This window comes from Pholcus phalangioides, unplaced genomic scaffold (genome assembly GCF_987345545.1).
Source record: "Pholcus phalangioides strain wild (caught in Gottingen) unplaced genomic scaffold, Ppha-v1.0 ptg000013l_1, whole genome shotgun sequence".
NCBI lineage: Eukaryota > Metazoa > Arthropoda > Arachnida > Araneae > Pholcidae > Pholcus > Pholcus phalangioides.
In genome coordinates this window covers 18,821,237-18,848,135 of record NW_028301606.1, presented here as the reverse complement: position 1 = coordinate 18,848,135, position 26,899 = coordinate 18,821,237, and the positions used below count along the sequence as shown (strand labels likewise).

The 26,899-nt window shown below is 37.9% G+C and overlaps 2 protein-coding genes across 2 annotated transcripts; both read left to right on the top strand.

The window, feature by feature from the left end:
* Nucleotides 1-8,847: 8,847 nt before the first annotated feature.
* LOC149078723 (disintegrin and metalloproteinase domain-containing protein 10 homolog) lies at nt 8,848-10,791 on the top strand. Its single transcript, XM_089240449.1, has one exon. The coding sequence runs from the start codon at nt 8,848-8,850 to the stop codon at nt 10,789-10,791; it is 1,944 nt and encodes a 647-aa protein (XP_089096575.1).
* A 6,589-nt stretch (nt 10,792-17,380) lies between these two features.
* LOC149078722 (disintegrin and metalloproteinase domain-containing protein 10-like) lies at nt 17,381-18,898 on the top strand. The gene has a single exon (XM_089240448.1). It carries the CDS (start codon nt 17,381-17,383, stop codon nt 18,896-18,898), a length of 1,518 nt encoding a protein of 505 aa, XP_089096574.1.
* Nucleotides 18,899-26,899: the final 8,001 nt, after the last annotated feature.

The following is a 26,899-nucleotide window of genomic DNA, read 5'->3' as shown; positions in this document are numbered from 1 at the left end:
CAAAATTACATGTGGAATTTCCTCCGGTGTTGAATTACCACCTCGGGTTGACTGTGCATCGTGCTGAGAAGTCACCATTTTATTTTTCTTTGACTGCCACTGACTGTATCTGGAATTCAAAATGACTGCTGTTTACTGTCCTTTTGCATTAATCTAATTTTACAAAAAAAAAGGAAGTCCGGCTTATTTTTTCAGATGGTTCCAACATGAGTTGCCATTGCCTCAATTTAGGAGCTAGAAATAGGCTGGTGAAGAAGTTAAGGTGATAATATTTCTACCAGCAACCTATATTTGATCTGCACCTATATGCATGCTCTGTGAGTTCAAGAACCACTCGTTCTCCTTCATTGGTTTTCGCCTTGTTGTGATCGCTTTCCAGTGCATGTCTGTGCGTTGCACACATAGCTTGTTGTGCTATTGCAAGTAAACCCAGAATTCCATACCATATTTCCCTGGCCATACCGGCTACGTACTACCTAAAAAGACAACCTCATTTCTATAAATGTAACCAACTGCTCGTCCACCGTTCCAGTATTGTTGAAATTTGTCGGATTATTTTCATGGGAAGACTACCACATGTCATTATTTCCAAAACAGAACAAAGTTCCATTCTTACTCGCAACTATTATGAAAAAAAGACTGCTTTGAACAAGCACCAAATCTAGCCTTGTTCACTTCATTATTCGGTTTGCCTAAATGGCACCACCGAAATTTTTGCTATTCAAGAGTAGGAAATAAGGCTTTGAAGGACAGGAAGACGAAAAATTGTTTTACCTCTGGTGAAAAATCTGGCCTTTCATTATTTTTTCCATAAAATCCCCATCGGAACTGGAAGTTGCAAGTTACAATGAGTTAGGCTTAATTGAAAGAAACTGAAAAAAACAATGTCCTTCAGAAAAAGAAAACAACGGAGAAAAAGAAAAAAGTCAGTTAAGCTTTGCTTCTGGAAACGTGCAGTTTACTCGCAAATAGAGATCAAATACTTGATTTGGGCCCAATGGATCCCATGGGCAGTCTAAGGGTTAATAGGAACAGTGAACCGATTTTTACATTGTCTTTTACGAATCCACTTTTCAGTTCTTGTAGATTATTGAGACAATCCCGTTTTTAAATTTGAGGAGAATTTTTATTTTACTCTCTGCCATCAGCTGAGTGAGTCTATTGCCATTGATATCGATAAGTTGAGGTTCAGAAATTGAAGTTATGGGGCGACCAATCAGAAAATGGCCTGGAATAGGTGAAATCGACTTCTTCAGTGACGTCACGAGCTTTGCGCTGAGGCTATCCGTTAGAGATGGCATTAGCATGGTTATCAAGACCTATATTTTCTCTGCTTACCAACTGAAAAATTATTTTTTGCTCAGTCTAAAGCATGATATGTGGTAAACTAATGGCTCCCACATCATCCAGCAGGCCCGTAAGCTAAAACGAAAAATGCAGCTCCGATATAAAAATTATGTACTGAAAACGGCTCCGTCAATCAAAAAGGTTGAGAACCGCTCCTTTAGGGCAATGGACTGACAAAGTTTTTGTAATCAAAGTGAATGGTAAATATGTCTCAGTCTGAACGTCTAATGAAAATGTTGCTCTGAATTCCAATTCGTTCGGGAATTCTGAATTTTCATTCATTTCGGAATTGGATCCATTTTAATATTCTCAAATTTCAACCATTCTGAAATTCTGATACACTAAAACCACCTCTTAACAGACATCCCTCAAATGCAATCAGCCCCTTTTTTACGGTAAAATAATAATTTACCCTTATATAATGAAAGTATACATTTGAAACCGCTGATAAACGGTTAGCCTTCTTTTACGGACGAATTTTTTTTTATCCCGTCGGTGTCCGCAAAAGAGGGGCTTTACTTCATTCTCAAACGTTATACATTCTCATATTCTGAACTTTTATCAATTCTGAAATTCCGAATTTTCGTCAACTCTTATATTCTGCATTTTGATCTAGAAGTAATAACTCTTGAGTTATTTCTTTCATAGAAACTGAATGTCAATCAATTAAGAAATCGGTTCTTCAATGAATTCTGAATTTTCATCAATTCTGGAATAATTTCTTTTATTTATTCAGAATTTTAAATAGTTCTAGAATTTTTTTCCTTCATTTAATCTGAATTTTAATGTGGGTGCAGTAATTATGTGTCAATTATGCAATTATTTTTTAGCATTTTCAATTTATGGATTTTGAATTTTCATTATTTCTAAGGCAATTTCTTTCACCAAAGCCTGATTTTAATTGGTTTACGAGCTTTTTTCTTTCATCAATATTTATAATTTTCTTCAATTCTGAATTTCCCTTATATTTTTGTAAATTTACATTTAATTGTGTTGTGTCTATATTTTTCTCCTATATTTATTCCTCTGGGACGAAAGAAACAGGAACTTTTTCTTTTCTGGAAAATCTTCATTGACCTCATAGCAGATGCATCCAGCTTTGACAGCTCGCTATGAACACATAGTTTTTGTATCCTTTACCAGGGTGCGTGTGGTCGGCTGAAGTTGGTTTTCTGTGGTTCCCAACTTCAAAGCGCAAATGCGAGCCGATCTCCCCGTTAAAAAGTCTCGCCACAGAGAGCAACAGTCCTACAACGATAAATCATTCAATCATAACACTTCACTCATAGTTAGAAAAACTGGTGGCAGATGGCAGCACTACACATAACAAGCATTACAGAGAAACAAAAAACTTCACGTCAGGTTTCACTACACGTACACGCACATTCCCGCATGTACCGATTCGTTGGGGGTTCCGCGGGGCGGAGGTGTGGACGGGGTGCATGTGTGGTGTAGCAGTAGTAGGTAGGGCCTCCAAAAAATGGCTCGGGGATCCATGATGTTCTTAAGTCAGCCACCTCGTTGGGCAGTTTGCCTGTTGTGGCGTTGTATTTGTATTTGTATTTGTAAGCAGATATCGACCAATAGAGGGGGGGGGAGTGCGTCTCACAAGGAATTTCAGAAAAATTTTGTTCCCAAATTTCAGAAATATTTTATATTCACAGAAATTGAATAAAATAAGTATAGAATATAAAGATATTTTATTTTGATATTTTAATTTTTTTCCACATAAATATTCATCAACATTTCAAGTTTTTGGGTCGGCTTGTGAGGGGCCCATTAGAGAGGACTCATCGTCCTCCATCTTTCAATAAAAAACTGGTTTGCCGGTCAAAGTGACGTCTAATCGATGACGAAGAAAGAATGATAGGTAACAACGATTGGCTATATTGGTAATAATGACGCCACACTTACTGTCAAACATGGCGGATGTATCAGCCTGGGGTTATAAGCACTCTGAATAAATGGAATAAGCAACTCACTCGTGACAGCGAGATTTACGTAAAAGCATATTCAAAACGCATTGTAAAACATTTTAAGTTAACTTTTTTGTCAAGTTCACTGATTTCCAAAAACTGCGGATCCGTGTTGAAGAACCTCTGCTCCATATTCACACTTTCCAAATTTCAACTAATGAGATTCTGGAAATTTCACGTAAAATTCCGCGTAATTTAATTAAATTAAGGCGGAATTTACGTTACTTATGAAAAAACACACCACACATAAACAAAATTGTCATACCACGTGTGTGATACTGGGGACAAAATTAATATACAAATACGAATTTCAACTACTGACGAATTTCAGCGAAATACCGTATTACTGTCGGGATTTCGCAATTGAAACAATAGTGATTCTATGAAAAGTATATTGTCGTGAATAAACAGTTACGCTGTCCATTCTTTGGAGCGAAATTCTCTGCGTAGTTAAAAACATCCACAATATGTTCATAGCGAACTAATATTTCGCAATATTCAGAGTAATAGGCAGAAAAAAATGTGTATTGGAAAAATCTTTAAGAAATCGACGTTGATGTTGATGCTTTGTGGAATGTCAACGGTTTCATCTCAGTTGGGGGAATTCTTATTCCAATACCAAATTACTGATTTACGCATACCTTTTAATGATAATGAAGAAGCATCAGCAATATTGGATACGCCGGACAACATACGAATAGGTTTCGACTATTTTGGACACAACGTTGAGGCATCGGCCAATAAATATCCAGATTCGTGGATGAAGGGAACCACAGTTGAAATACACGGGAATGGCACAAAGCACGTCGGACCGTTCAGAGGAAAAAATTTATGGACTTGAAAACGACAAATACTCTGTTTCCGGATACCTAACGGACAGTGGCAGTTTCGAAGGCTTGGTTGAAATGCGGAATGTCACATATAATTTGATACAGGCTTCTACGTATTTCAATGACATGCAGCTAAAGACGATTGTTTATAGGGATGATGATATCAAAACTATTGGAACTCTCAATAAGTGGAGTACACGACATTTCATGGCCGAAGAAAACTACAACTCCAGTGTATTTAAAGTTTCAAACTCGAGACTCCCGAACACAGAGGACATCATCAGAACATTTGAAGATTTACCGATGACAAGAAAACAAGTCTCTGGTTCTCATAATGTTCTGGAATGCAGAATTGAGATGATCGCCGATGCAGGATATTACGAACAGAAGCAGCAAGATGCTCTTTAGTTCATGTATTTGATGTTACACGAAGTCGACAACGCATTTCGCACTACCGATTTCGGAAAAGACATAGTCCGAATGATGCCTTGGAAATTCAAGATTTACAAGAGCAAGAGCGAACCGGGATATCCGTTTAGTACACATCTCAGTGACACGGATACATATTTACACGACTTCAGAGTTATTTATGGTAATACTGAGCATGCTTATAACTCTTGTTTGACATTCGCAGTTACTGGATACAAGTTATCAGGTTCTCAGGGAACTGCAATAGGCGGAGGCATTTGCTCGACTACGGATAAATTCGGTATCGTAAGAACCAATCCAAATGTAGTAATGAAGCAAATTTTCATCCATGAATTTGGTCATTGTTTTGGAGCACCCCATGATCCAGAGGAGAATGCTACTTGCAAGCCTTATACTAATGACTTCGTAATGGTAACAGGAGGCGTCACACCTGGGATAAATAAATATCGCTTCTCGCCGTGCAGTATCGATAACATACGCTACTACCTCGAACAGGATTACGTTAGAGAATGCACGAAAACCTTATCTCCAGAATGTGGAAATGGAATAAGAGAGGGTGACGAAGAATGTGATTGCGGCCCCAATGAACATGTATGCGAGAGTTTGGACGGATGCTGTACGCCGGAAGGTGGCAACAAAGATGGAGATAAAGAATGTACCTACCGCCGTAGTAAGGGTTACCAATGCAGTGATAACTCGGATCTGTGTTGCACGAATTGCACAATATCAACCCCAAAATTTTGAATGCATCGTAGGGACATGCGACGGTGTTTCGAAAGACTGCAGGAACAAGACCCACGAAAGAGACGGAACAAATTGTACTGATGGTGGCGGAGGCATCCATACTTGTTCTTCAGGCTCCTGTAACAGCAGCTATTGCCGAGATCACGGACTCGATTCATGCATATGTAAAGACAAATGGAAATGCAGAGTTTGTTGTTTGAAAGATTTAGAATGCATACCAAGCGGAACACTAGGATCTGTTCAACGTGGAGTCATACCATTATTACCTTATGGTACAATATGTGGGCATAAACTCCAGTGCTATGGCGCTGGGTTTTGTACTTCACCCACAGGTGAATATCCAAGTGAAGCTGTAGTTTGGCTGTACATTCTTATTGTGCTGATACTGATGGGAACTCTTGTTTCTAGTGCATACTACTATTGCATTATCATAAAGAAAAAACGTTTGCCCCGAATATGGCCCTGCAAAATCATGCAGCAATCATCTGCTCGACAGAGATTGTATACCACAGGAAGACACCACACGTATCATTCTCACCCAAAACAGAATTGTGGAACACATCGTCATCAGCACAAATGACAATATTTTGATCAGATAGCGTACAGAAACTAAAGTTACGTATATAAGCTATAATGAAGAGTACAATTTTCAGAGAAAAGATAGGTATAACGACACCTTGAAAATTATTTCACCAGCACTGTCAGTTCTCGTACACTTATAGTTTTAAAGATGCGATCGAATTTTATACTATTTTCGAGAAACTGCAAGAAATGCACTTCTTTTGCGTTCCTAGTTTTTTCCATGCTGGTCAATAAAAATAATCCATACATATACATTAATGAGATATTGTGCGCTAATGTAAGTGCAAAACATGCTGGAAATAGACAGTTTGTTTATGCCAACATTTTGAAAATATAAAGAAAAGAAACATATTCTTCATCTTGGGGGGGGGGGGTGCTTTTGATTTTCCCATTACCCATTTTGAAAAACAATGCAATTTTTTTTCTGTTTAATCTCTTTTCTGGTTGCATTGCTTCGCCGCAAGATCTGTGCTTCTGGGATTAATTCAACTTTTTACACAATTTTTCAAAGTGCATTGTTCTACCAGGAGTCCCTGGTGGATAATGTGAACATTGCAGCCTAATGATTAAGATGTTCTATATCGATTACAATTATTTAATACGCGATCATATGCTATGATCAAAATAACTTTTGTGGACCAACTGTGTCGTATTTCCCGTTTTCTTGTCCAATAGTGTAATTAATACTATAGAGCATGTTGGCACCTGATGTTAGTCAAGACTATACATCCCGTTTTTGGTTTATCATGGCCGAGAGTACGAGGATCGAAAAGACTCCCCCTGCAACGGACAAAGTGTCGTCAACCCCAACGAAGTCTACAGACGGACAATATTGGTTTGGAAACAAAAAGATCAACGACTCCATTGAGTTACAGCATCAAAAGAAGCACAAGCCTCGGGTAACAAAAAAGAAGAAAACTTTCAATAGATTCCTGATATTTCAGATAATGATTTCATCTTCGGACGAGGAACAAGCAGACGGCATTCTAGAGATTTCAAACTGGTCTGAAATATTAGATAGCTTAGAGACTCGTATATGGATGCGGAGAACTATCTGAACTCGACACAACTGACAACTCCACTAAACGATGATGAATGCCAACAAATTTGATCAGCAGAGGACTGGCTGACTCGCTACGAAGACAATGATGACGTCTCACTAGAAAGAATATGAGATGATTATGAATCAATGGTAGCATATAATGCAATACAAACACCAAGCAAGAGTTCAAATGATCAACAGTTGTACTTGGTTCACGACATGATCAATGGCATGATCCGAATTAACAAAAACTCGGAACTCGATGCTTCCATCCGTCAGCTGTTGGACGAATCAATCGAACTCATCTGCGTAAAACAAATGAACATGAATCTCGATAGAAATGGAGCTGATATTTCTTCAAATGATGAGACAAATGGTGATAAGGCAAACCACACAATTTATGAATATAAAGGCCAATCTCGGCGCTTCAAGTTCTTCAGAGGAAGAAGACATGGATAGGATTTCGTTTTCCCCCGTAGAGAAACCAAAAATTCAGAGAACTTTTCTCAAGAGGAAAGGGACGCTATATATAGAAGCCTTACCAAGAAGAAATACCAAGCTCACGGATCCCCGAAAACCGGCGAACTACTGTTTAATGAAAGAAATAATTTCAGAAAATTCAGAATTAAAGAAAGAAATAATTTCAGAAAATTCAAAATTAATGAAAGAAATAATTTCAGAAAATTCAAAATTAATGAAAGCAACAATTCCAGAAAATACAGAATTATTGGAAGAAATAATTAAAGAAAATACAGAATTAATGGAAGAAATAATTCCAGAACTGACGTAAATGGGGAATTAATGAAAGAAATAACTCCAGAAAATTCAGAATTACTGAAAGAAATAATTCCAGAAGTGATGTAAATTGAGAATTAATGAAAGAAATAATTCCAGAACTGATGTAAATTGAGAATTAATGAAAGAAATAATTCCAGAACTGATGTAAATTGAGAATTAATGAAAGAAATAAATTCCAGAACTGATGTAAATTACGAATTAATGAAAGAAATAATTCCAGAACTGATGTAAATTGAGAATTAATGAAAAAAATAATTCCAGAACTGATGTATATTGAGAATTAATGAAAGAAATAATTCCAGAACTGATGTAAATTGAGAATTAATGAAAGAAATAATTCCAGAACTGATGTAAATTGAGAATTAATGAAAGAAATAATTCCAGAACTGATGTAAATTGAGAATTAATGAAAGAAATAATTCCAGAACTGATGTAAATTGAGAATTAACGAAAGAAATAATTCCAGAATTAATATAAACTCAGAGTTAATGAAATAAACAATTTAAGAATTGGTGAAAGCCTCCGATAATTTACCGTTAGTGCGGTGAACGGTGTGGCCGCGCGTGTCGCACACCCCAAGGACGGCTCTGCTCTAGTCCAGGGTAGGTTGATCCATAAACTGGTAATTAGTCACCAAATTTAATCAAATAAATATCAAGCAAACCAACTCTACTACTACTTGACCGAACATGCACCTATTACACATTCCTCTACGGAATTTCTAACGAATCGGCTCATGCCAGAATGTGTGTTCTGAGCCCTAACGTACTAACTTGACCCTAACATATATTCAACAGGGAATATCAAACAATACTGATCCCATGATAGTTTGTCATCGATAACAGTTGCGCAATCCATTCTTTAAAGTGAAGACTGAAAAAGTATCTATAATATGTTTATAGTGAACTGACGTTTCATAACATTCAGTAATTGACGAAGAAAAGAAATGGAGATTTCAAAAATCTTCAGGAAATCGACGTTCATGTTGATGCTTTGTGGATTCTCAACGGTTTCATCTCAACTGGTGGAATTTTTTTCCCAGTACCAAATTACGAAATTACGCTTATCTTTTGATGAAAATGAAGAAGGACCAGCAATAATGGATGCGCCAGGCAACATACGAATAGGTTTTGACTATTTTGGACACAGAGTTGAAGTATCGGCAGATAAATATCCAGATTCGCTGATGAAGAAGACCACGGTTGAAATACACGGGAATGGAACAAATCACGTCGGACCGTTCAGAGGTAAAATTTATGGAGTTGAAAACGGCAAATATTCTGTTTCGGGATACCTAACGGACAGCGGTAATTTCGAGGGAATTGTCGAAATGCAAAATGTCACATACAATTTGATACAGGCTTCCACGTATTTCAATGACATGCGGTCAAAGACAATTGTTTATAGAGATGTTGATATCAATTTCACGGGAGCTCTCAATAGTTGGAGTACACGACATTCCATGACCGAAGAAAAATACGAGTTGCATGATCATGAATTCAAAAGCATTAAAGTTTCAAATTCAAGCCTCACAGATACTGAGGATATCATTAGAATATCTGAAGATTTAAAGATGACAAGAAAAGAAATCTCAGATTCTCGTAATAATCTGGTGTGTACAGTTGAGATGATCGGCGATGCAGCATTTTACGAACAGAAGAAGGAAAATGCTCTCCAATACATGTATCTGATGTTGCACGAAGTCGACAAGGCATTCCGCAATACAGATTTTGGAAATGACGTCGTCCGAATATTACCTTGGAAACTCAAGATTTACAAGAGCAAGAACGAACCGGGCTATCCGTTTAGTACACATCTCAGTGACACGGATACATATTTACACGACTTCAGAGTTATTTATGGTAATACTCGTCATACATATAACTCTTGTCTGACATACGCAGTGACTGGACACATTTTATCAGGTTCTCAGGGAACAGCAGTTGAAGGAGGAATTTGCTCGAAACGTGGTGAAAAATTCGGTATCATCAGAACTAATCCCGATGTAAGAATGAAGATGGTTTTCGTCCATGAATTTGGTCATTCCTTTGGATCAGATCATGACCCAGAGGAGAATGCAACTTGCAGGCCATATCGGAATGACTACGTAATGGCACCAGGAGGCGCACCTGGATTAAATAAATACCGCTTCTCGCCGTGCAGTATCGATAACATGCGTCCAATGCTCAATGAGGATTACGTAAGAGAATGTATGAAGCCTTTGCCTGCGGAATGTGGAAATGGTATAAGAGAAGGTGATGAAGAATGCGACTGTGGCCCCGATGAACATGTGTGCGAGGAATTAGACAGGTGCTGCACACCGAAAGGTGGCAACAAGGATGGAGATAAAGAATGCACATACCGCCGTAGTAAAGGTTATGAATGCAGCGACAAGTCCGATCTGTGCTGCACGAATTGCACAATATCAGCACAGGGGAAGAACTGCTCTAGAGAAAATTTTGGATGTATTGTAGGGAAATGCGACGGTGTTTCGAAAGACTGCTGGAACAAGATCCATGAGAAAGATGGAACAAATTGCTCAGATAGTGGCGGGGGAATCCATACCTGTTCTTCAGGTTCATGTAACAGCAGCTATTGTAGAGATCATGGACTCGATACATGCATATGTAAATACGAATGGCGATGCAGAGTTTGTTGCTTGAAAGATGGAAAATGCATATCGAGTGAGATATTGGGATTCACTCCAAGTGGTGTTCGACCAACATTATATTATGGTACAATATGTGGACCTAAACTCCAGTGTAATGGAGCTGGGTATTGTAGTTCACCAACAGGTGAATATCCAAGTGAAGCTGTGATTTGGCCGTACATTCTATCTGTGCTGATCCTGATTACCATCACTGTATCTGGTGCATACTATTATTACATTATTAAAAAGAAAAAACGTTTGCCACGAATGTGGCCCTGCACAATCATACAACAATCTTCTTCTCGTGATGCATTGTATACCACAGGAAGACGTCCCGCGGATCGTTCTCACCCGAAACGGGATCGCCGGTCACCACATCATCAACACAAATGACATTGTTTTGATCTCATTGCCCACAGAAAGTGAAGATTATACGCATATAATCTATAATAAATAATACTATTTTCAGAGAACAGATAAGTGTAAACGGAAACATTGAAAATTAATTCGTAAGCATTGCGAGAAAACACGTACTTATCATAATTTTCAAAGATACGATCGAATTTTCTGATATTTTCAAGTAACTGCGAGATATGAATTCTTTATTACTCCCTTGTGTCTTTCTGGCTGATCAATAAAAAATGATTGATTTTTACATATTAAGGAGAGATTGTGCACTAATATAATTGAAAAAATATTCTGGAAATGAGCCAGGTATTTTATGCGAACATAAATTTAAAAAAAACCGAAAGAAGAGATGCTCTATCTTGGTATATTCTTTTTTTGCACAGGATCTATTTTTTTTTCATTCAAAGGCTTAATATTTTTGAAGGAGCTTGACGTTGTACGTTGTTGAATTCAAAAGCGTTTATACGGATCTTGAGGAATGTACTGTGTTGGTATCAATATAAGAAGTTTGAAGTTTCTCGAGAGGGGAACGCATAAATTGTGAAATGTTCCTAGCTTAATCAAAACCGCATGAATGAAAGAATTCTGCAAATTATTCTTGATCTGAATCATCGTACGTGATGCACAATTGTTCTGATGTCGGACATGTTACCAATTCATTCAGTACATAAATATAAATAACCAAGAAAAAATGCGTTAAAATACTTGTTAGCCCTTGATTTTGAGACTATCATATCCCATATTTGAAAAGCACCACAATCAGGGCCGGATTAAACTTTTTAAAGGCCCTAAGCACTTGAAGGGTTTTGGTACACCCCTTCCCCGGGAACAAATGTAACTAATCTATTTCAAAAGTAACTAATCTAGGGCAGAATGATTTGAATATTTTTAAGTACGAACACATTGAAAGTCTCCTTTCCCTTTTTTTCAACTTCCAAAGTCTTTAATATAACATATAAATCTGTTGGATTTTTATTTTATTTTATTTATTTATTTATTTTTTCTTGTGGGAAGTTTCTGGAATTTTTCTTTCATATATTTCCCAAAAAAGACCGACGTCAGATTTTTAGACTTTTTTTTCTCAAACTCTTTTTGGAAGATATAAAGATATTATCTCACATCGACTGCTTGTTAGGATTTCACAAAACGGCTTTAAAAGCAACCACTGAATCTTAGCAGGGCTGATATTACTCAAAGGCACTAGCGTATGTACAGGGTGGGGGGGGGGGGATTAACGGGATATAGCCCTGGGTGGCAAGTTCAGAGAGGTGGCAAATTTTAGGAATGGCTAAGAATATTAGTACATAACGCGAGAATGGCGGCAAAATTTTATAACCATGAATCCGGACCTTTTTAGAGAGCGAGAGACTAGGTCAGTAATTTAGTAACCTATAGAGTTTTCAAGCATGTGAATGAAGAAAAGAGTGAGTTAGCGCATGCGCAAGTATGAGAATGACCAAAAGAGTGACCTACAACGCGTTCAAGAGAATGTGAATGACTGAAAGTGTGACCTAGAGCATGTGCAAGCATGTGAACGACCAAAAGAGTGACGTAAAGCGTGTGCAAGTATGTGAATGACAAGGAGTAACGCAGAAAGCGTGTGTAACCATGTGAATGGCCAAAAGAATGACGCAAAGTTTGTGCAAGCATGTTAGTGTCTCGACCATGTGAATGATAAAAAGGGGTGTGCAAGCATGTTGGTGACTAAAACTGTGTGCAAGCATGTAAGTGACCAAAACAGTGTGAGGACCAAAACAGGAGCCTGAGTTGTCGAGAATAGTTTGATCCACGCTGGCTTATCGAAAAGCTGGATACAGGCAGCAATTACTGACGAATGTCTTTGGACCAAATCAAACTACACGGTGCAGCGATTAGATCAACCCAGCATCAGACTGACAGCTTTCAATCATGTGATAGTTACTGATTCAATGAAAATCCCTGAAGAGAAGGAGATCACATTTTATCAATAACTATATTCTCGATTATGGCAATTATTACGATGATTTTGTGAATTATAACCTGTGATTTCTAATTGTGCTTTATTTACATGAATCACCATTTTTCGATCACAAATTTTATACTTGTTTACTGGCGAGGTGCGTAATGGCACCTCCCATGTATGTAATATATCTTTGTCAAGATCAATAAAAGGGTTTTAGGATTTAGGAATTAGGTTTTCCCGGAGGCACCCGAGTCCCCAGGGACAATGTGCTTATATCACGGAGTGTGACAGAGCCTGGGTGTCTCTCGGTTCCTATCACTATCACTAATAACTCGCAAAGATTTGCGCATTTTCAAGTTTATGTCTTTATTCTGTAGAACTTAGTCTTAGCGTTAATGCGTTAGTCGCACCCGGACATAAACTGAGGAGCTCGTGACAATTAGATCTGTTTACAATTTACGATAGTTAGTATGCAAATTGGAAATTGGTAGGAAATTTTTAGGTGATAGAGGGGGGGGGGCACTCCGAAGAATCAGTTTGTCAAAGGACCCTATGATGCTGTTGAAAAAGTTCAAGCTAATCCTCACGCATTCCTTTATAGAAATTGCGCAAAATCTCATTCCAAAAACTCAGTATTTACGTGACGTCTAGTTTGTAATATTATTAACTTTTCTGCATTTGTGTCATCCTTTTGATGAAGGTCTTCAACTATACAATTAAATGGAAATTCTGATTACTAGGAATGGAATTCTGAAACTAGAATGTCAGAGGCTGGTAGCAGTATCAGTAGTGGAGCTATAACCTCAGTTGAGAGCAATGAGCAAACTCAAGAAGATAGAAGAAGACATCGTGGCCGTGGGCAACTTATCTAGAATACAAAAAAGATGATATGAAGGCAAAAACGGACGAAATGCTGGCAGAACTTAGGAGGATAGGTAAAGCTCACGATAAGCAGTACAAAGAAGTGAGAGAGTTGCATTAAGTACGTAGCCACCTCATGAAACAAGTCACCGGCTACCATTCAGCTACAAAGAACTGATCTGGAGGGAAACCTTCAAAAACAGTTTTAAGAAAAACAACGCAAGGTCCAGATAGGACAGGAATATAGAGAATGAATAAATGAGAAAGTTGAGAAAGTGTGAAGTAGCGGGACTCAAAAACGAACTGGTAAGAGAAAAGGGACAAAGCGAAAGAATTCAGAGACTCTCTTGAAGAAACAGGTGGAGAAGAAAGATGAGGAAATGGCTGAATTGCAAAATGATCTGTATGAGGCAAAGATAGAGAGACTATAGTAGTATGGGCAGCTCTCCACGCCGGAAGTGCTTCACGCCCGAATTTTCTCTTAATCTTGTAATCTGAAAAAACAGATGCCCCGCTATTTCCCATGATCAGATATAATTCTTTAAATCGAAAAAAGAGGGCGACACTGAACGGTTTTTATTTTTTTTATTTCAGAAACACAAATTACTTGATCTGATTGACACGGCTTCTCCACGCCGTTAATGTTATTGTGAAATCATCACTCACACCTCTCGATGTAGACACCTCCACGGACCTTTCGTTTTACCTCTAACGTTATCAATCCTTTAATTACCTTCCGGATGTCGGTTTCATGATTATTCTGTCTCGTTTTTATTTGATTTACATGCAGCGATATCTACTACACTAGATGTATCATGTTGTCATCTCGTTTTGTTTTCGTTTTGTTCCATCATAGGGTTTTAAACAATAATACTCGTATTCTGAACTCATCAACAATACTTAACGAATTCAAGACATGTTTTCCACCTTTCACTAGATGTTGTCATCTCGTTTTGTTATCGAGTGATGGTTTTATCCAATCACAGAGAGGGCTTTTAATATAATACTAAAAAAATTGGAGGGTGACACTGAACGTTTTTTAATTTGAGACAGATATGTTATCGTGACGTTATCATTATTTCACACCTCCCAAATTACGATTCGATTTCCTTGGTTGTTGAACTCGATGTTTAATTAGACCATTATACAGAGTGAACGATTTTTTTATTTTGTTGTTTTTTAAAACAGACGGGTTTTACCAATCCCTTTTTTCATTTTTTATTTAACTCACATGCAGTGACAGGCATCAATAATACTTGCGCCCTGATTTCATCAACAACAATGATTAACGAATTTAAGATGTTTCCGTTCTGGAGGTTTTACGATAAGCAATGCGATTATTTGTTTATAACGGTGATAAGAGGAATATAAGACAATTACACAGATTAATTTATCTGATATAAACGTCTTCCATGTGCCATCATTCGTTATTTCGATGGGGCATCATACTAGAGATTCCAAACCTCGTGAACTAGACATTCTGAGTTCATTTCACACCTCCCGAACTAGACTTGATGTCGGTAATACGACAACAAGTCTATCGTATTATCGCTAACGTAAACAATTTTTAATTATTCACCGGATGATGGTTCTATGGTTAATGCGGGGATCCGTTCTCTCTCTCTTTCTCACGATCGTCTACGATCGGAACACATCCAGAAAGGGATCGTTTTCACGGATGTTTGATCTTACTGATAAAAGCACAATCTATAAAATTTCGTGTCACAAGGAGAGACCATCATTCTTAGTTTGAAGCTCGATCGAGATGGATTGCGATGACATTTTCAACCAATACGAATTACCTAGCAGTAGGGGTCTTCAACCCGTGGGACGTCGTATATAATTTTATTGCGCCAGAAAAATTTTTCTCCGCACAGTGGTATATAATTTAGGAAAAACTATGCAGTGTTCGCCGTGATTTTAATGTCATCTATTAACAGATCAAAGTATGCCAAGCATAATTGAATAGTTTTGCCTCGAATTTTATTTCGGATTACCTCAATTTGGTGTGATTTTATAAATCTCTGAGAACACGTAAAATATTCCAGCAGCTCTCAAAGAATGACACCAACAGGGAATAAACTCTATCTAGATAAATAAGTATTGCACTTGTGTAGGCGTATATTGTAAGAAAATGGCACTAAAAGATGCTCTTTCTGAAACGCCAAAAGAAAAAAAGAGAGAAAAGAAATTGGTAAATATTGGTAATGCAGTGTTTTTCATGCTTTCTGAAAACAAGGACCATTAAAATGTCTGAAACAATTTGAGGGATCACTTTTGTTCCTGTATTACGGGACATTCTTATACTTTTCGATGTTCGGATATTTTTTTTATCCATTTATCCCGTTTTTTAACGATACTTATTTGAAATTGTAATTGCGCGTAGTTTACACAGCGTTTTCATTATATAAAATAATATTATGATAATAATGGAAATGTTACAAATATTCATTTCGCATTTATTAGATCCCATATCTTTGTTTCGTTCTATTTGTCAGGTTTGACGTTTAGTCCTTAATTTTCTTTGGCATTTCAATTATATTTTGCGATCGGGATGATCACGCCCCCCCCCCCCCCCATAGATCCACACCTGCACGGGACCATGGAGGTTGAATTATGTTATGCAATGCATATCGAAGTACGTTTGCAACTCGTTTTCAATAATTTTTTACCAAAAAGGAAGAAAGAAATAAAAGCAAGCTTTTTCATTAAAAAAAAGCAACAACAATAGTGACTATATTTGAATACGAAAGAATTCAGCCATGACATATATTTTTTCCCATCCTACAAATCTTTTTCTGAATGAGTTTTGAATTACCAAATTCTTTCACTTTGAGTTCTTTTCACTACGATAGAAGTCGTTTCTACACAGAGAGAGAGAGAGAATAGCGTTTTTAACCTAAAATTGTAGAGGTGGTAATAAGGGAGATTTGGTAATTTAACTCTAACGGACCAAAAAAATTACTGAATTGTTCTAATTGATATAAGCATAGTAATACCCTTATGATTTAAAATAGAAAATTAGACCTTCGTTCTACGAGTAAACATATTTCAACCAGAAAACTACGAAACATAATTGTAGCCAAAAACTGCAGTTTACGACGAATTTACTAATTATTGCTGAAATTGAAGGAAGGAAAAGTAAAGAGCTGCTACAAATCTCTGAAAAAATTCATTTCAATAGATATGATTTCAACAGAATTTATTTCGTCAAGACTTCTGCTTGCCGACATCTACCCACGTCTTCGTCCTACTGGATGGAGTTCGACGACCACTTCAGGAGCCATACAACGGACTTTTTAAGGTTCTCCCGCGTAGTGGCAAATTCTACACCTTGGACGTGAATGGCAAGTTTCAAACTGTGTTGTTGATCGACAGTCTCAAGACGTCCTACGAGATTTGAGTGTTAAAAAAATTAAATATAATTTTTCAGCGTACACACTTTCCTGTACACAGCTTTAAAAAATTCCAATCGTTCGAATTCAGAGATACAATGATATTTTATCATAGGTCGTCGGTGCGCTAATGGGGAAAAAATATTTCATGCATCTATGGGTAAGTAATCATAAAGAACTTACAGGATGCTGCAATAGCATCGATTTGTAACAGTACCAGGTACTTGACCCATTGTTTTAAAGCAGCGATTGTATTGTTTGTGGTCAAGGAGGTGTCCAAGGCTATATCATAGGAATTAAAATTAGCATTGTATTCGATTTCGATTCAAAGGGTCGTATAACCAGGAAAAATGGGGTCTTCTTATTCGCAATAAATATGTACAGATTCATAGTTGCTTCACCCGAACTAGAGAAAGTTTTAATCCAGTACAAAATCACCAATTTACGCATATCCTTTGAGGAGAATGAAGATGAAATTGAATCATTCGGCACGCCCAATCGCATCTTGCACATAGATTTCGACTACTTTGGACACACCATTGCAGTATCAGCCTGTAAAACTCCAGATGTGCTGCTGAAAAGGACGTCGCTGGAAATACATGGAGATGGAGAGAAATACGTCGGACCATTTCAAGGCAAGATTTACGAGTTCGAGAACGCAACAACGTCAGTGTTAGGATACTTGACTGAAAGCGGTGGTTTCGAAGGAAATGTGAAAATAAAAAATGTCACTTATTATTGTGTTCAGGCGTTGAGGTACTTCAACGACATCAACATGATATCGAAGACTGTGGTGTACACAGATGTCGATATCAAGGACAAGACAACTCCGATTTGTGCAACGAATCAGCAATCCACGGCCAAAGAGAAATATATGGCGACTGATCAAAATTCCAGAAACAAGAACGATTCGTACAACAACCGCTCAAACTTTAATCACAAACTCAGTGTACTTGAAGATTTCCCAATTGCTGAACAACAAGTTCCCAGTTCTAATAATTCCCTGGTATGTAGAGTCGAAGTACTAGGTGACGTAGAACTTTATGAATCGTACAAAAGCGATACTCTTCAATTTTTGTATCTAAAGCTGAAGGTTGTCGACCAGGCGTTCCGCAATACAGATTTAGGAGCAGATGTCGTCCGAGTATTGCCTTGGAAGATTACGATTTATAAAAATAAAGACGGACCAGACTATCCGTTTCCTGGACCCATAAAAGACATTTATAAATATTACGAAGAATTCCAAAAGATTAACGAAAAACGTAGTAATTATTCTTGTTTAGTATATGGTGTAACAGGAACGACCGTTAATGCCAATGGGATAGCAAATGAAGGAACTGTCTGCTCTAGAGATAATTGGAATTTCGGAGTTGTAAGAACTGGCATAGCGCGCTTAGATGGAGCGTTCATTCATGAGTTTGGCCATTCATTTGGGGCACCCCATGATACAGACGAAAATTCTACATGCGTACCATACGGAATATACAATTACGTGATGTTCCCTTACAGTTCGATAGGTGAAAATAGCGAACAACTTTCTCCGTGCAGTATCGATGCTACGAGTATACGGGCTACGCTAAAACTGGACTACGTGAGGGAGTGCATGAGACCCTCATCTCCAGAATGTGGAAATGGAGTGAGGGAAGGTGACGAAGAATGTGACTGCGGTCCCGATGAGCATGTGTGTGGAAAAACGGACAAGTGCTGCACACCGAAAGGTGGTCTGGGTGAAGACAAAGAATGCACCTACCGTCGCAGTAAAGGGTACACATGCAGCGACGAAACGGACTCCTGCTGCGCAAACTGTACAGTTGCTGCAAATGGGACACCATGCGCTTCTGAAAACGGTGGTTGCCTCGTGGGAATATGCGATGGTAATTCCAAAGACTGCTAGAAAAAAGCTTTTTCTAGAGATGGGACAACTTGTATAGGTATGAGCGACGGTGTTCATACCTGCTCTTCAGGTTCGTGCAATAGCAGCTATTGCCGAGACAAGAGTCTCGATGACTGCATGTGCAAACACGAATGGAGATGCAGAGTTTGTTGTTTGAAAGAGGGAAAGTGCATTTCAAGCGAGACACTGGGTCTTGTTCCGCATGGCGTTAGGGCAAAATTGCCTTACGGAACAATATGTGGCCCTAAACATCAGTGCAATGGTTACGGGTGGTGCACATCACCTACTGGTGAATATCCAAGTGATGCAAAGGTTTGGCCGTATGTTCTTACAGCGCTTATCCTCTTGACTGCTATTGTGGCTGGTGCATACTACTATTGCGTTAGAAGAAAGAGTAACCATCTTCCTCGAGTATGGTCTTGCAAAACTGCACAGAAATCCTCCGCTCGTCAGGCTATACATACGTCAAGAATTCAAGGAAAACGTCATAAAACTCCAGCTCATCCGAAGAATCGGCTTGGAATACATCATTAGCTACACGCAAAGTTCCCATCACGAAACGCCTGACATTGCAGTTAATTCGAATCCACAAAACACTGAATCTCGGAATATTTTATAGGATAGTCAATATTCGACGTGTTGTATTTGAAAACGGAACTTTTTCGAAATGAGTTCTTAATTTTCTCTCCATTTGTTTCTTCTCGGGAAAAGTATTTATGATTCGTAATAAAAGTGTTTTTCTTACATTAGAAAAAAATTCAACACACATGCATCCCTGGTATTATTTTTCGTTTGAAGTTAGTTCAAAGATTATTTATTTATTATTAATTGAATTATGTCTTTTTACATCTATAGTAGTTATTTCTTGGGATAAAAAGACATCGCTCTATATTGGTCGGATTAATCCTCAAAATACGTTCATTTATTTACTTGACGTATATTAATGCCCATAACACACACACAAATATGGCTATCATATACGGGGTGATTATAAAAAAACTATCCCGACATATGGGCCCCTAACTATCATACCCTTCACAGAAACTGAATGAAATTTTATCATAAGGTATTTTGAGGCATACGCTCAAGAATGATATGGAAAACAACAGTGTCACTCTAACAGTTACAGTTACAGTAAGAAAATTTCGAAAATATCAAATGGCAACACCAAGTTTTTTGTATTGGAATGTGATCTCCATTGTGAGAAACCCTAAATAGCGTTCGAACGGCAACTGTAGCATGAAAATCACCGGCGGTAGATAGGCTAAAAGTGAGGACAACCAATAAGGACAGAGAAGCAGCATAAAATAAAGCATTTTATTGTGTTTCACAAATTTTCCACATGACCTCCTTCACACACGATGACACTTTGCACGCGGCAGATGGTGGATAGCACTGCAGCACGTACCATGGCAATAGGAATCTCTTGAATCGCAGTTCTGATGGCATCTTTCAAATCAGATGCAGTTTGCGGACGAAACTGATACACTTTGGATTTCAGATATCCCCACAGCCAGAAATCCATTGGTGTGAGATCAGGAGACCTTGGTGGCCACGGAAACGGGAAATGACGGGAGATAACTCTGTCACAAAACTGTTGAGTTAAGACACGTTTGACTGAAGACCCTACATGTGGAGGAGCACCATCTTGCATCCACACAACTTCAGATAGAGCATTTTGCCGTTGCAATGCGGGAATCGCGTAACGAGTTAACATGTCCAGATAGCGAGCACTCGTTACTGTACATGTTTGCAGATCACCGGCAGTAACCTCTTCAAAAAAGTAAGGGCCGAGGATGAACGTACTCGTTATACCACACCACACAGTCACTTTTTCCTCGTGTAATGGACGTGCAAGCACATCATGTGGATTATTGTCTGTCCAGTGCACACAATTTTTCGAATTCACGTTACCAGTTAACGAGAAATGCGCCTCATCTGTCCACAGAATGCGTAAACGCCAGCTGCTATGTTCATCGTACCGGATAAGGAATTGATTCGCAAAATCCAGCCGTAATTGATAGTCTCCCGCTTTCAACATCTGGACACGCTGGAATCGATACGGAAACATGTTTAGAACAGAGCGCAGAATCTTGCGGACAGTTGAATTCGTGCTACAGGTGCCATTCCAACGCTATTTAGTGTTTTTCAGTATGGAGATCGCATTCCAATACAAAAAACTTGGTGTTGCCATTTGATATTTTCGAAATTTTCTCACTGTAACCGTAACTGTTGGAGTGACACTGTTGTTTTCCATATCATTCTTGAGCGCATGCCTCAAAATACCTTATGGCAAAATTTCATTCAGTTTCTGTGAATAGTATGATAGTTAGGGGCCCATTTGTCGGGATAGTTTTTTTATAATCACCCCGTATATATAAAGCATTGTACAAACAATTTCCTTCAAGATTCTGTTGCAAGAAATTATAACAATGGAATTTTCCCATAAGGTATTTTGAGGCATGCGCTCAAGAATGATATGGAAAACAACAGTTTGGATGGGCGGATTTTTTATGTGCGGATGTTTTTGTTTTTTTAATACATGTTTCTGTGTCCGCATTTGTTTATTTATACTTATGTTTAACTTTGAATTTAAATTTTGGCAATAGCACTGGAATAAATGATTCTGTAGTCTGATTTTTTTTTTTTTTTTGCGGTATAAACTTCAGATAGCAAAGCTGTCATTATCGCATTTATTATTATTTTTTGTTTTATTTTACAAGTTTTATTTTCTCAGCGACTTTTTTTGTACTTTTTAACTACATCGATGAGACTATTCATTGATGCCTTTCAACCCTTTACACGGCATAATAGCAGTAAGCTCCCTTATGATTTTCAACAGTAAATGAATATATAAAGTAATGAAAAAGTAATGGATATAGAGCATCTTTTTCAAAGTGTGCGTCGTTGTTTTTAGGGGCATCGCCAAACTTTGTGTGGGGTGTCGCGGCGACTTGAGATGTCGATTTGTGCACCTATTTATGGTTTGAAGTTTGTTTATACGGGAAAATATCTATTAATCTATCATTAACTGCCGCTGAAGAATCATGAATTTGGCAAGGGAATCATGGTTGACAAAAGTTTGCAAACCATTGGTATAGGGACAAGTATTCTACTGAGTGAGGGATTAACTTTAAAAAATATTTGGGCTTGCCAATGCTAAAATAAGGAGGCGAGATATCTTGCCAATGCCATTCAAAGGGTTGAGATCCGTCTGAAATCAGCGATGAAATGTACTGTCTTAAAGATATTGCTGTGACTACCGTTGTGGTATTCAGATTCTATGATGCTCATTTTATTTTCATACTTAATGGATATACTGGGTGTATGGGAAAGTCCCTTGGAGCTGAAATGACTTGCAAACAAAAAGAGCTACAGTTATGCAACTCCTCACAAGAAAAGAATCCCAAAGATATGTCTTCAAAAATTTTAATTAAAAAAAAAACCGCTTTCAATGCAATATTCGAGCTATGTTCAAATGGTGATTGGTATGATTGGTATTGCTGAGTAATACCATTCAAATGATTGGTATTGCTTTAACTACACCAGCAGATATGTTCCGGCGTCCCTGACACACACACACACATATATAAGAGCAACGGGCTGGCAAAATTAGTAGTGTCTAGGACGGCGACACATCTTGAAGTCCTTCTCTGTAAAAAGGGGACCTCGGGTGACTGTCTCCTTATAAATACGCCTCCTTTCCTGACGTGACAAGCACAATTATTTTTAATAGGCAATTTATTTTGATGCAGTTTGACCAAAGTGGTCTTTACGCCATAAAAATCTGAATCCAATCCAATAAGTACGCCCGAGAGTAAACTTTCATCGGAAAAAATGACCAAGTTCTGCGCGAATCATGCAGTCTGAATTAAAAAATTGTTTAAATAAAATGTTTCTTGTGAAAAGGTAAAGTAAAAATTTGTTAATACAGTGAAACCTGTCTAAGACGGAAACCTGCCCTGAACGGGACAATGTAATAGACCAGTGGATAATGAAATGCTTTATCCATTATGGGAAACCTCTTTAAGGCGGAAATTGCCTAACGCGGAATTGAAGGCATATTTATTCTATTTTTAGATAGAAAACCTGCTGAAACGGAAAGAATTTTTGGCCAAGTGCAAGTTTTTTTTCCCCTTTGAATGGGATGAACTTAAATCGTACTGATTTCCCTTTTGTTAGGGATTTCTTTACTTTTCGGAAAAACAACGAACGCTTACTATTTTTTCTGAAGCATTTCGTTTATGATGATGACTTTTGTTGGAAGATGCTCCTGTTTCTTAGGAAAAAGTTGATAATTTCTATTTCAAACTAGTTCGGGATTGGTGTGTACTATCACCTCTTAAAGTTTTTAAAACTACGAGGCTATATACAGAATTCTATAGAATCCCGGATTTCAAATTCTGCCGGTAAAATATATATAAAAGCCGCCATCTCTCGCTATTGACTGATTAATGTCTCTACAGGAGTAGAGAAACCGAAATGAAAAAGATGAGACCTCAAATGTTCGGTGCTTCGCACCAACTATCAACGGAAACGAACGCATTTTAAATTAAATAACGTAGGACGTCAAGTTACTAAATATATTTTTGAATGCTATGAAATGGGTACTGAGTTTTTCCCAGTACCCATTAGCAGAAACCAAGATAAAACATTTTGTCTTTCAATATTTATGTTACAATGAGAAAATTATTTCCAGCATTTTTTGCAATAATTATATCTTTATTATATTAGTAAGTAATTGTGCACTAATATTATTAGTGCATAATCCCTCATTAATATTCAAAAAAATGATATTTTTATTGAAAAGCCTGGCGGACACACAAAAGTGACGAAAAAGTGAAAGTACATAAAGTAACGAAAATCTCGCAGTATCTTGAAAATATCAGAAAATTAGATCAAATCTTTTAAAACTGTAACTGTATGTGTTCTCACAATCCTTGACCGCTATTTTCCATGGATTAGTTATATATCTATATGTTCTCTAAAAATTATCTTCAATATAGATTTTATACATATCCTCTTCACGTTTTCTGCGGTTTCTAATCAAGATAATATCATTTGTGCTGTTGGCGATGCGATCCAATATTATGGTTCGGATGAAGATGATCAGTGTGGTGTCTTCGTGTCTTATGTATTGTTCGACGAGCAGAAGATTTCTGCCTGATTTTGCAGGGACATATTTGTGGCAAAGGTTTCTTCTTTTTGATAATATAGTAATAATATGTACCAGATGCAGTGATGACTATCAGTATGAGCACAAAAAGAATGTACGGCCAAACTACAGCTTCACTTGGATCTTCTCCTGTGGGTGAAGTACAACCACCATAGCCATTACACTGCACTTTATGACTACATATTGTACCATAAGATAATTTTGGTGTGACATCGTAATGAGCAAATCCAAATATATGGCTTGATATGCATTTCCCATTTTTCAAACAACAGACTCTGCATCTCCATTCGATTTTGCAAATGCATGTATCGAGTCCGTGATCTCGGCAATAGCTGCTGTTGCCGAAGCCTGATGAGCAGGTATAGATTCCTCCACCACTATCTGAGCAATTTGTTCCGTCTTTCTCGTTGGTCTTGTTCCAGCAATGTTTCAAAACACCATCACATCTTCCTACAATACATCCAAAAGTTCTCTAGAGCAATCCTTTCTTACGGCTGATATTGTGCAATTCGTGCAGCACAGATCCGACTTGTCTCTGCAAGTATAATCTTTACTACAACGGTAGGTGCATTCTACCTTGTTGCCACCTTTCGGCGTACAGCACCTGTCTAATTCCTCACATACATGTTCATTGGGGCCGCAGTCACATTCTTAGTCGTCCTCTCTAATTCCATTTCCGCATTCTAAAGATAAGGGTTTCATGCATCCTCTTATGTATTCCTTTTTGAGCTTAGGGCGTATTTTATCGAGACTGCATGGCGAGAAGCGATATTTATTCTCCCCTGGTGTACCTCCTTCTATCATCACGTAGTCGTATATGACATATGGCCTGCAAGTAGCATTTTCATAATCATCACGGGGTGCTCCAAATTCATGGATGAAAATGTACTTCAGAATTACATCCGGATTAGTTCTTATGATACCGAATCTACTTGATGAGCAAATTCCTCCTTCAGTTGCCATTCCCTGAGCACTTTCTAACGTGTATCCTGTCACTGCGTATGTCAAACAAGAGTTATACGCATGCTGCGTACTACGATAAATAGCTCTAAAGTCCTATATATATATATATCTAGGTCACTGAGACGTGTACTAAACAGATAGCCCGGTTCGTTCTTGCTCTCATAAATAATGAGTTTCCAAGGTAATATTCGGACAGTGTCATTTCCGAAATCTGTGGTGCGGAATGCCTTGTCGACTTCATGCAACATCAGATACATGAATTGGAGATCATTTTCCTTCTTCTGTTCGTACAATCCTGCATCGCCAATAATCTCATCTCTACATACCAAAATATTATGAGAATCCGATATTTGTTTTATTTTCATCTTTAAATCTTCAAATGTGCTAATGCTGTCCTCAGTATTTGTGAGGCCGGAGTTTGAAACGTTGATGATTTTCAATTCATGATCACTCGGAGTGTACTTTTCTTCTACAATGAAATGTCGGTTACTCGAACTATTGAGTGTTCCCATAGGTTTGATATCAATATCCGTATAAACAATCGTCTTTGACAGCATGTCGATGAAATATGTGGAAGTTTGTACCAAATTATATGTAACATTCTGCATGTTGATTATCCCTTCGAAACTGCCACAGTTCGTAAGGTATCCTGAAACAGAATATTTGTCGTTTTCACATTTATAAAATTTACCTCTATAAGGTCCGATGTATGTTGTACCATTCCCGTGTATTTCAACTGTGGTCCTCTTCATCATTGAATCCGGAAGTTTATCAGCCGATACCTCAACGTTGTGACCAAATTAATTGAAACCTATTTTCATGTTGTCCGGCGTATCCAATGGTTATGGTTCTTTTTCATTCTCCTCAAAACATATGCGCAATTCCATAATTTTGTACTGGAATAAGAATTCCTCCAGTTGAGATGAAACCATTAAGAAGCCACAAATCATCAGCGCGAGCAACATCAATTTACTGAAGATTTTTGAAACATCCATTGTTTTTTCCTCTACCAATCACTCTGAATACGTCATGAAAAAGAAGTTCGCTATAAACATATTGTGGATATTTTTAGCTCTTGAGAGAATTTCACTCTAAATAATGGACAGCGTAACTGTTTGTCGACGACAGTCCAGCACGGGACCAGTACTGTTTGAGATTGCGATATCTCAGCTGCAGAAATCTGTTGGTTTCGAAAAGACAGAAATCAACCAAGTTCTAATCAATGAAATTAACTCTATTTAGCTCAAAAACCGTGAATAAAAAAAGGTGGGCAAAGATTCGTAGAAATTTTAAAAATTCATGAAAACCGGAAAAATAACCGAAATAAAAAACGGTTTGCAGGGTTAACATCGCAAAGTCTCGGGAATTTATTAAGACGGGGGAAATAACTGAAACAACATACGATAGGTGGCACTGACGTACACAATTCAATGGAAAGATACGCAAATAACGAACAGAATGCCTCCAAATCGTTTATTACAGCAGTATGTGTTCCACGTGATCACATTGATACTGTGATATCCACCACAGGGGATACCACATTGCAGGCGAGTCACAACCCAACAACGGTAGAGTGCAGCTGGTCCGGATGCATACATGCCCCTCAACGGATCGCATCTTTCAGTTCCGACAGATTTTATGAACCAGATCGATACAATTTTCTTTGACTTGTGAAGGTCAGTGTCACCTATCGGCTCTCTTTTGAGTTATTTTTTACTGTTTTAAATAAAATCCCCGTGACCTAGCGATGCTAACCCTGCAAACCTTTCTTTAGTTATTTTTCCGATTTTTATACATTTTAAAAGTTTTTACGGACTATTTGCCCACCCATGGGCGGAGATACGGGGGGGGGGGGGGGCACG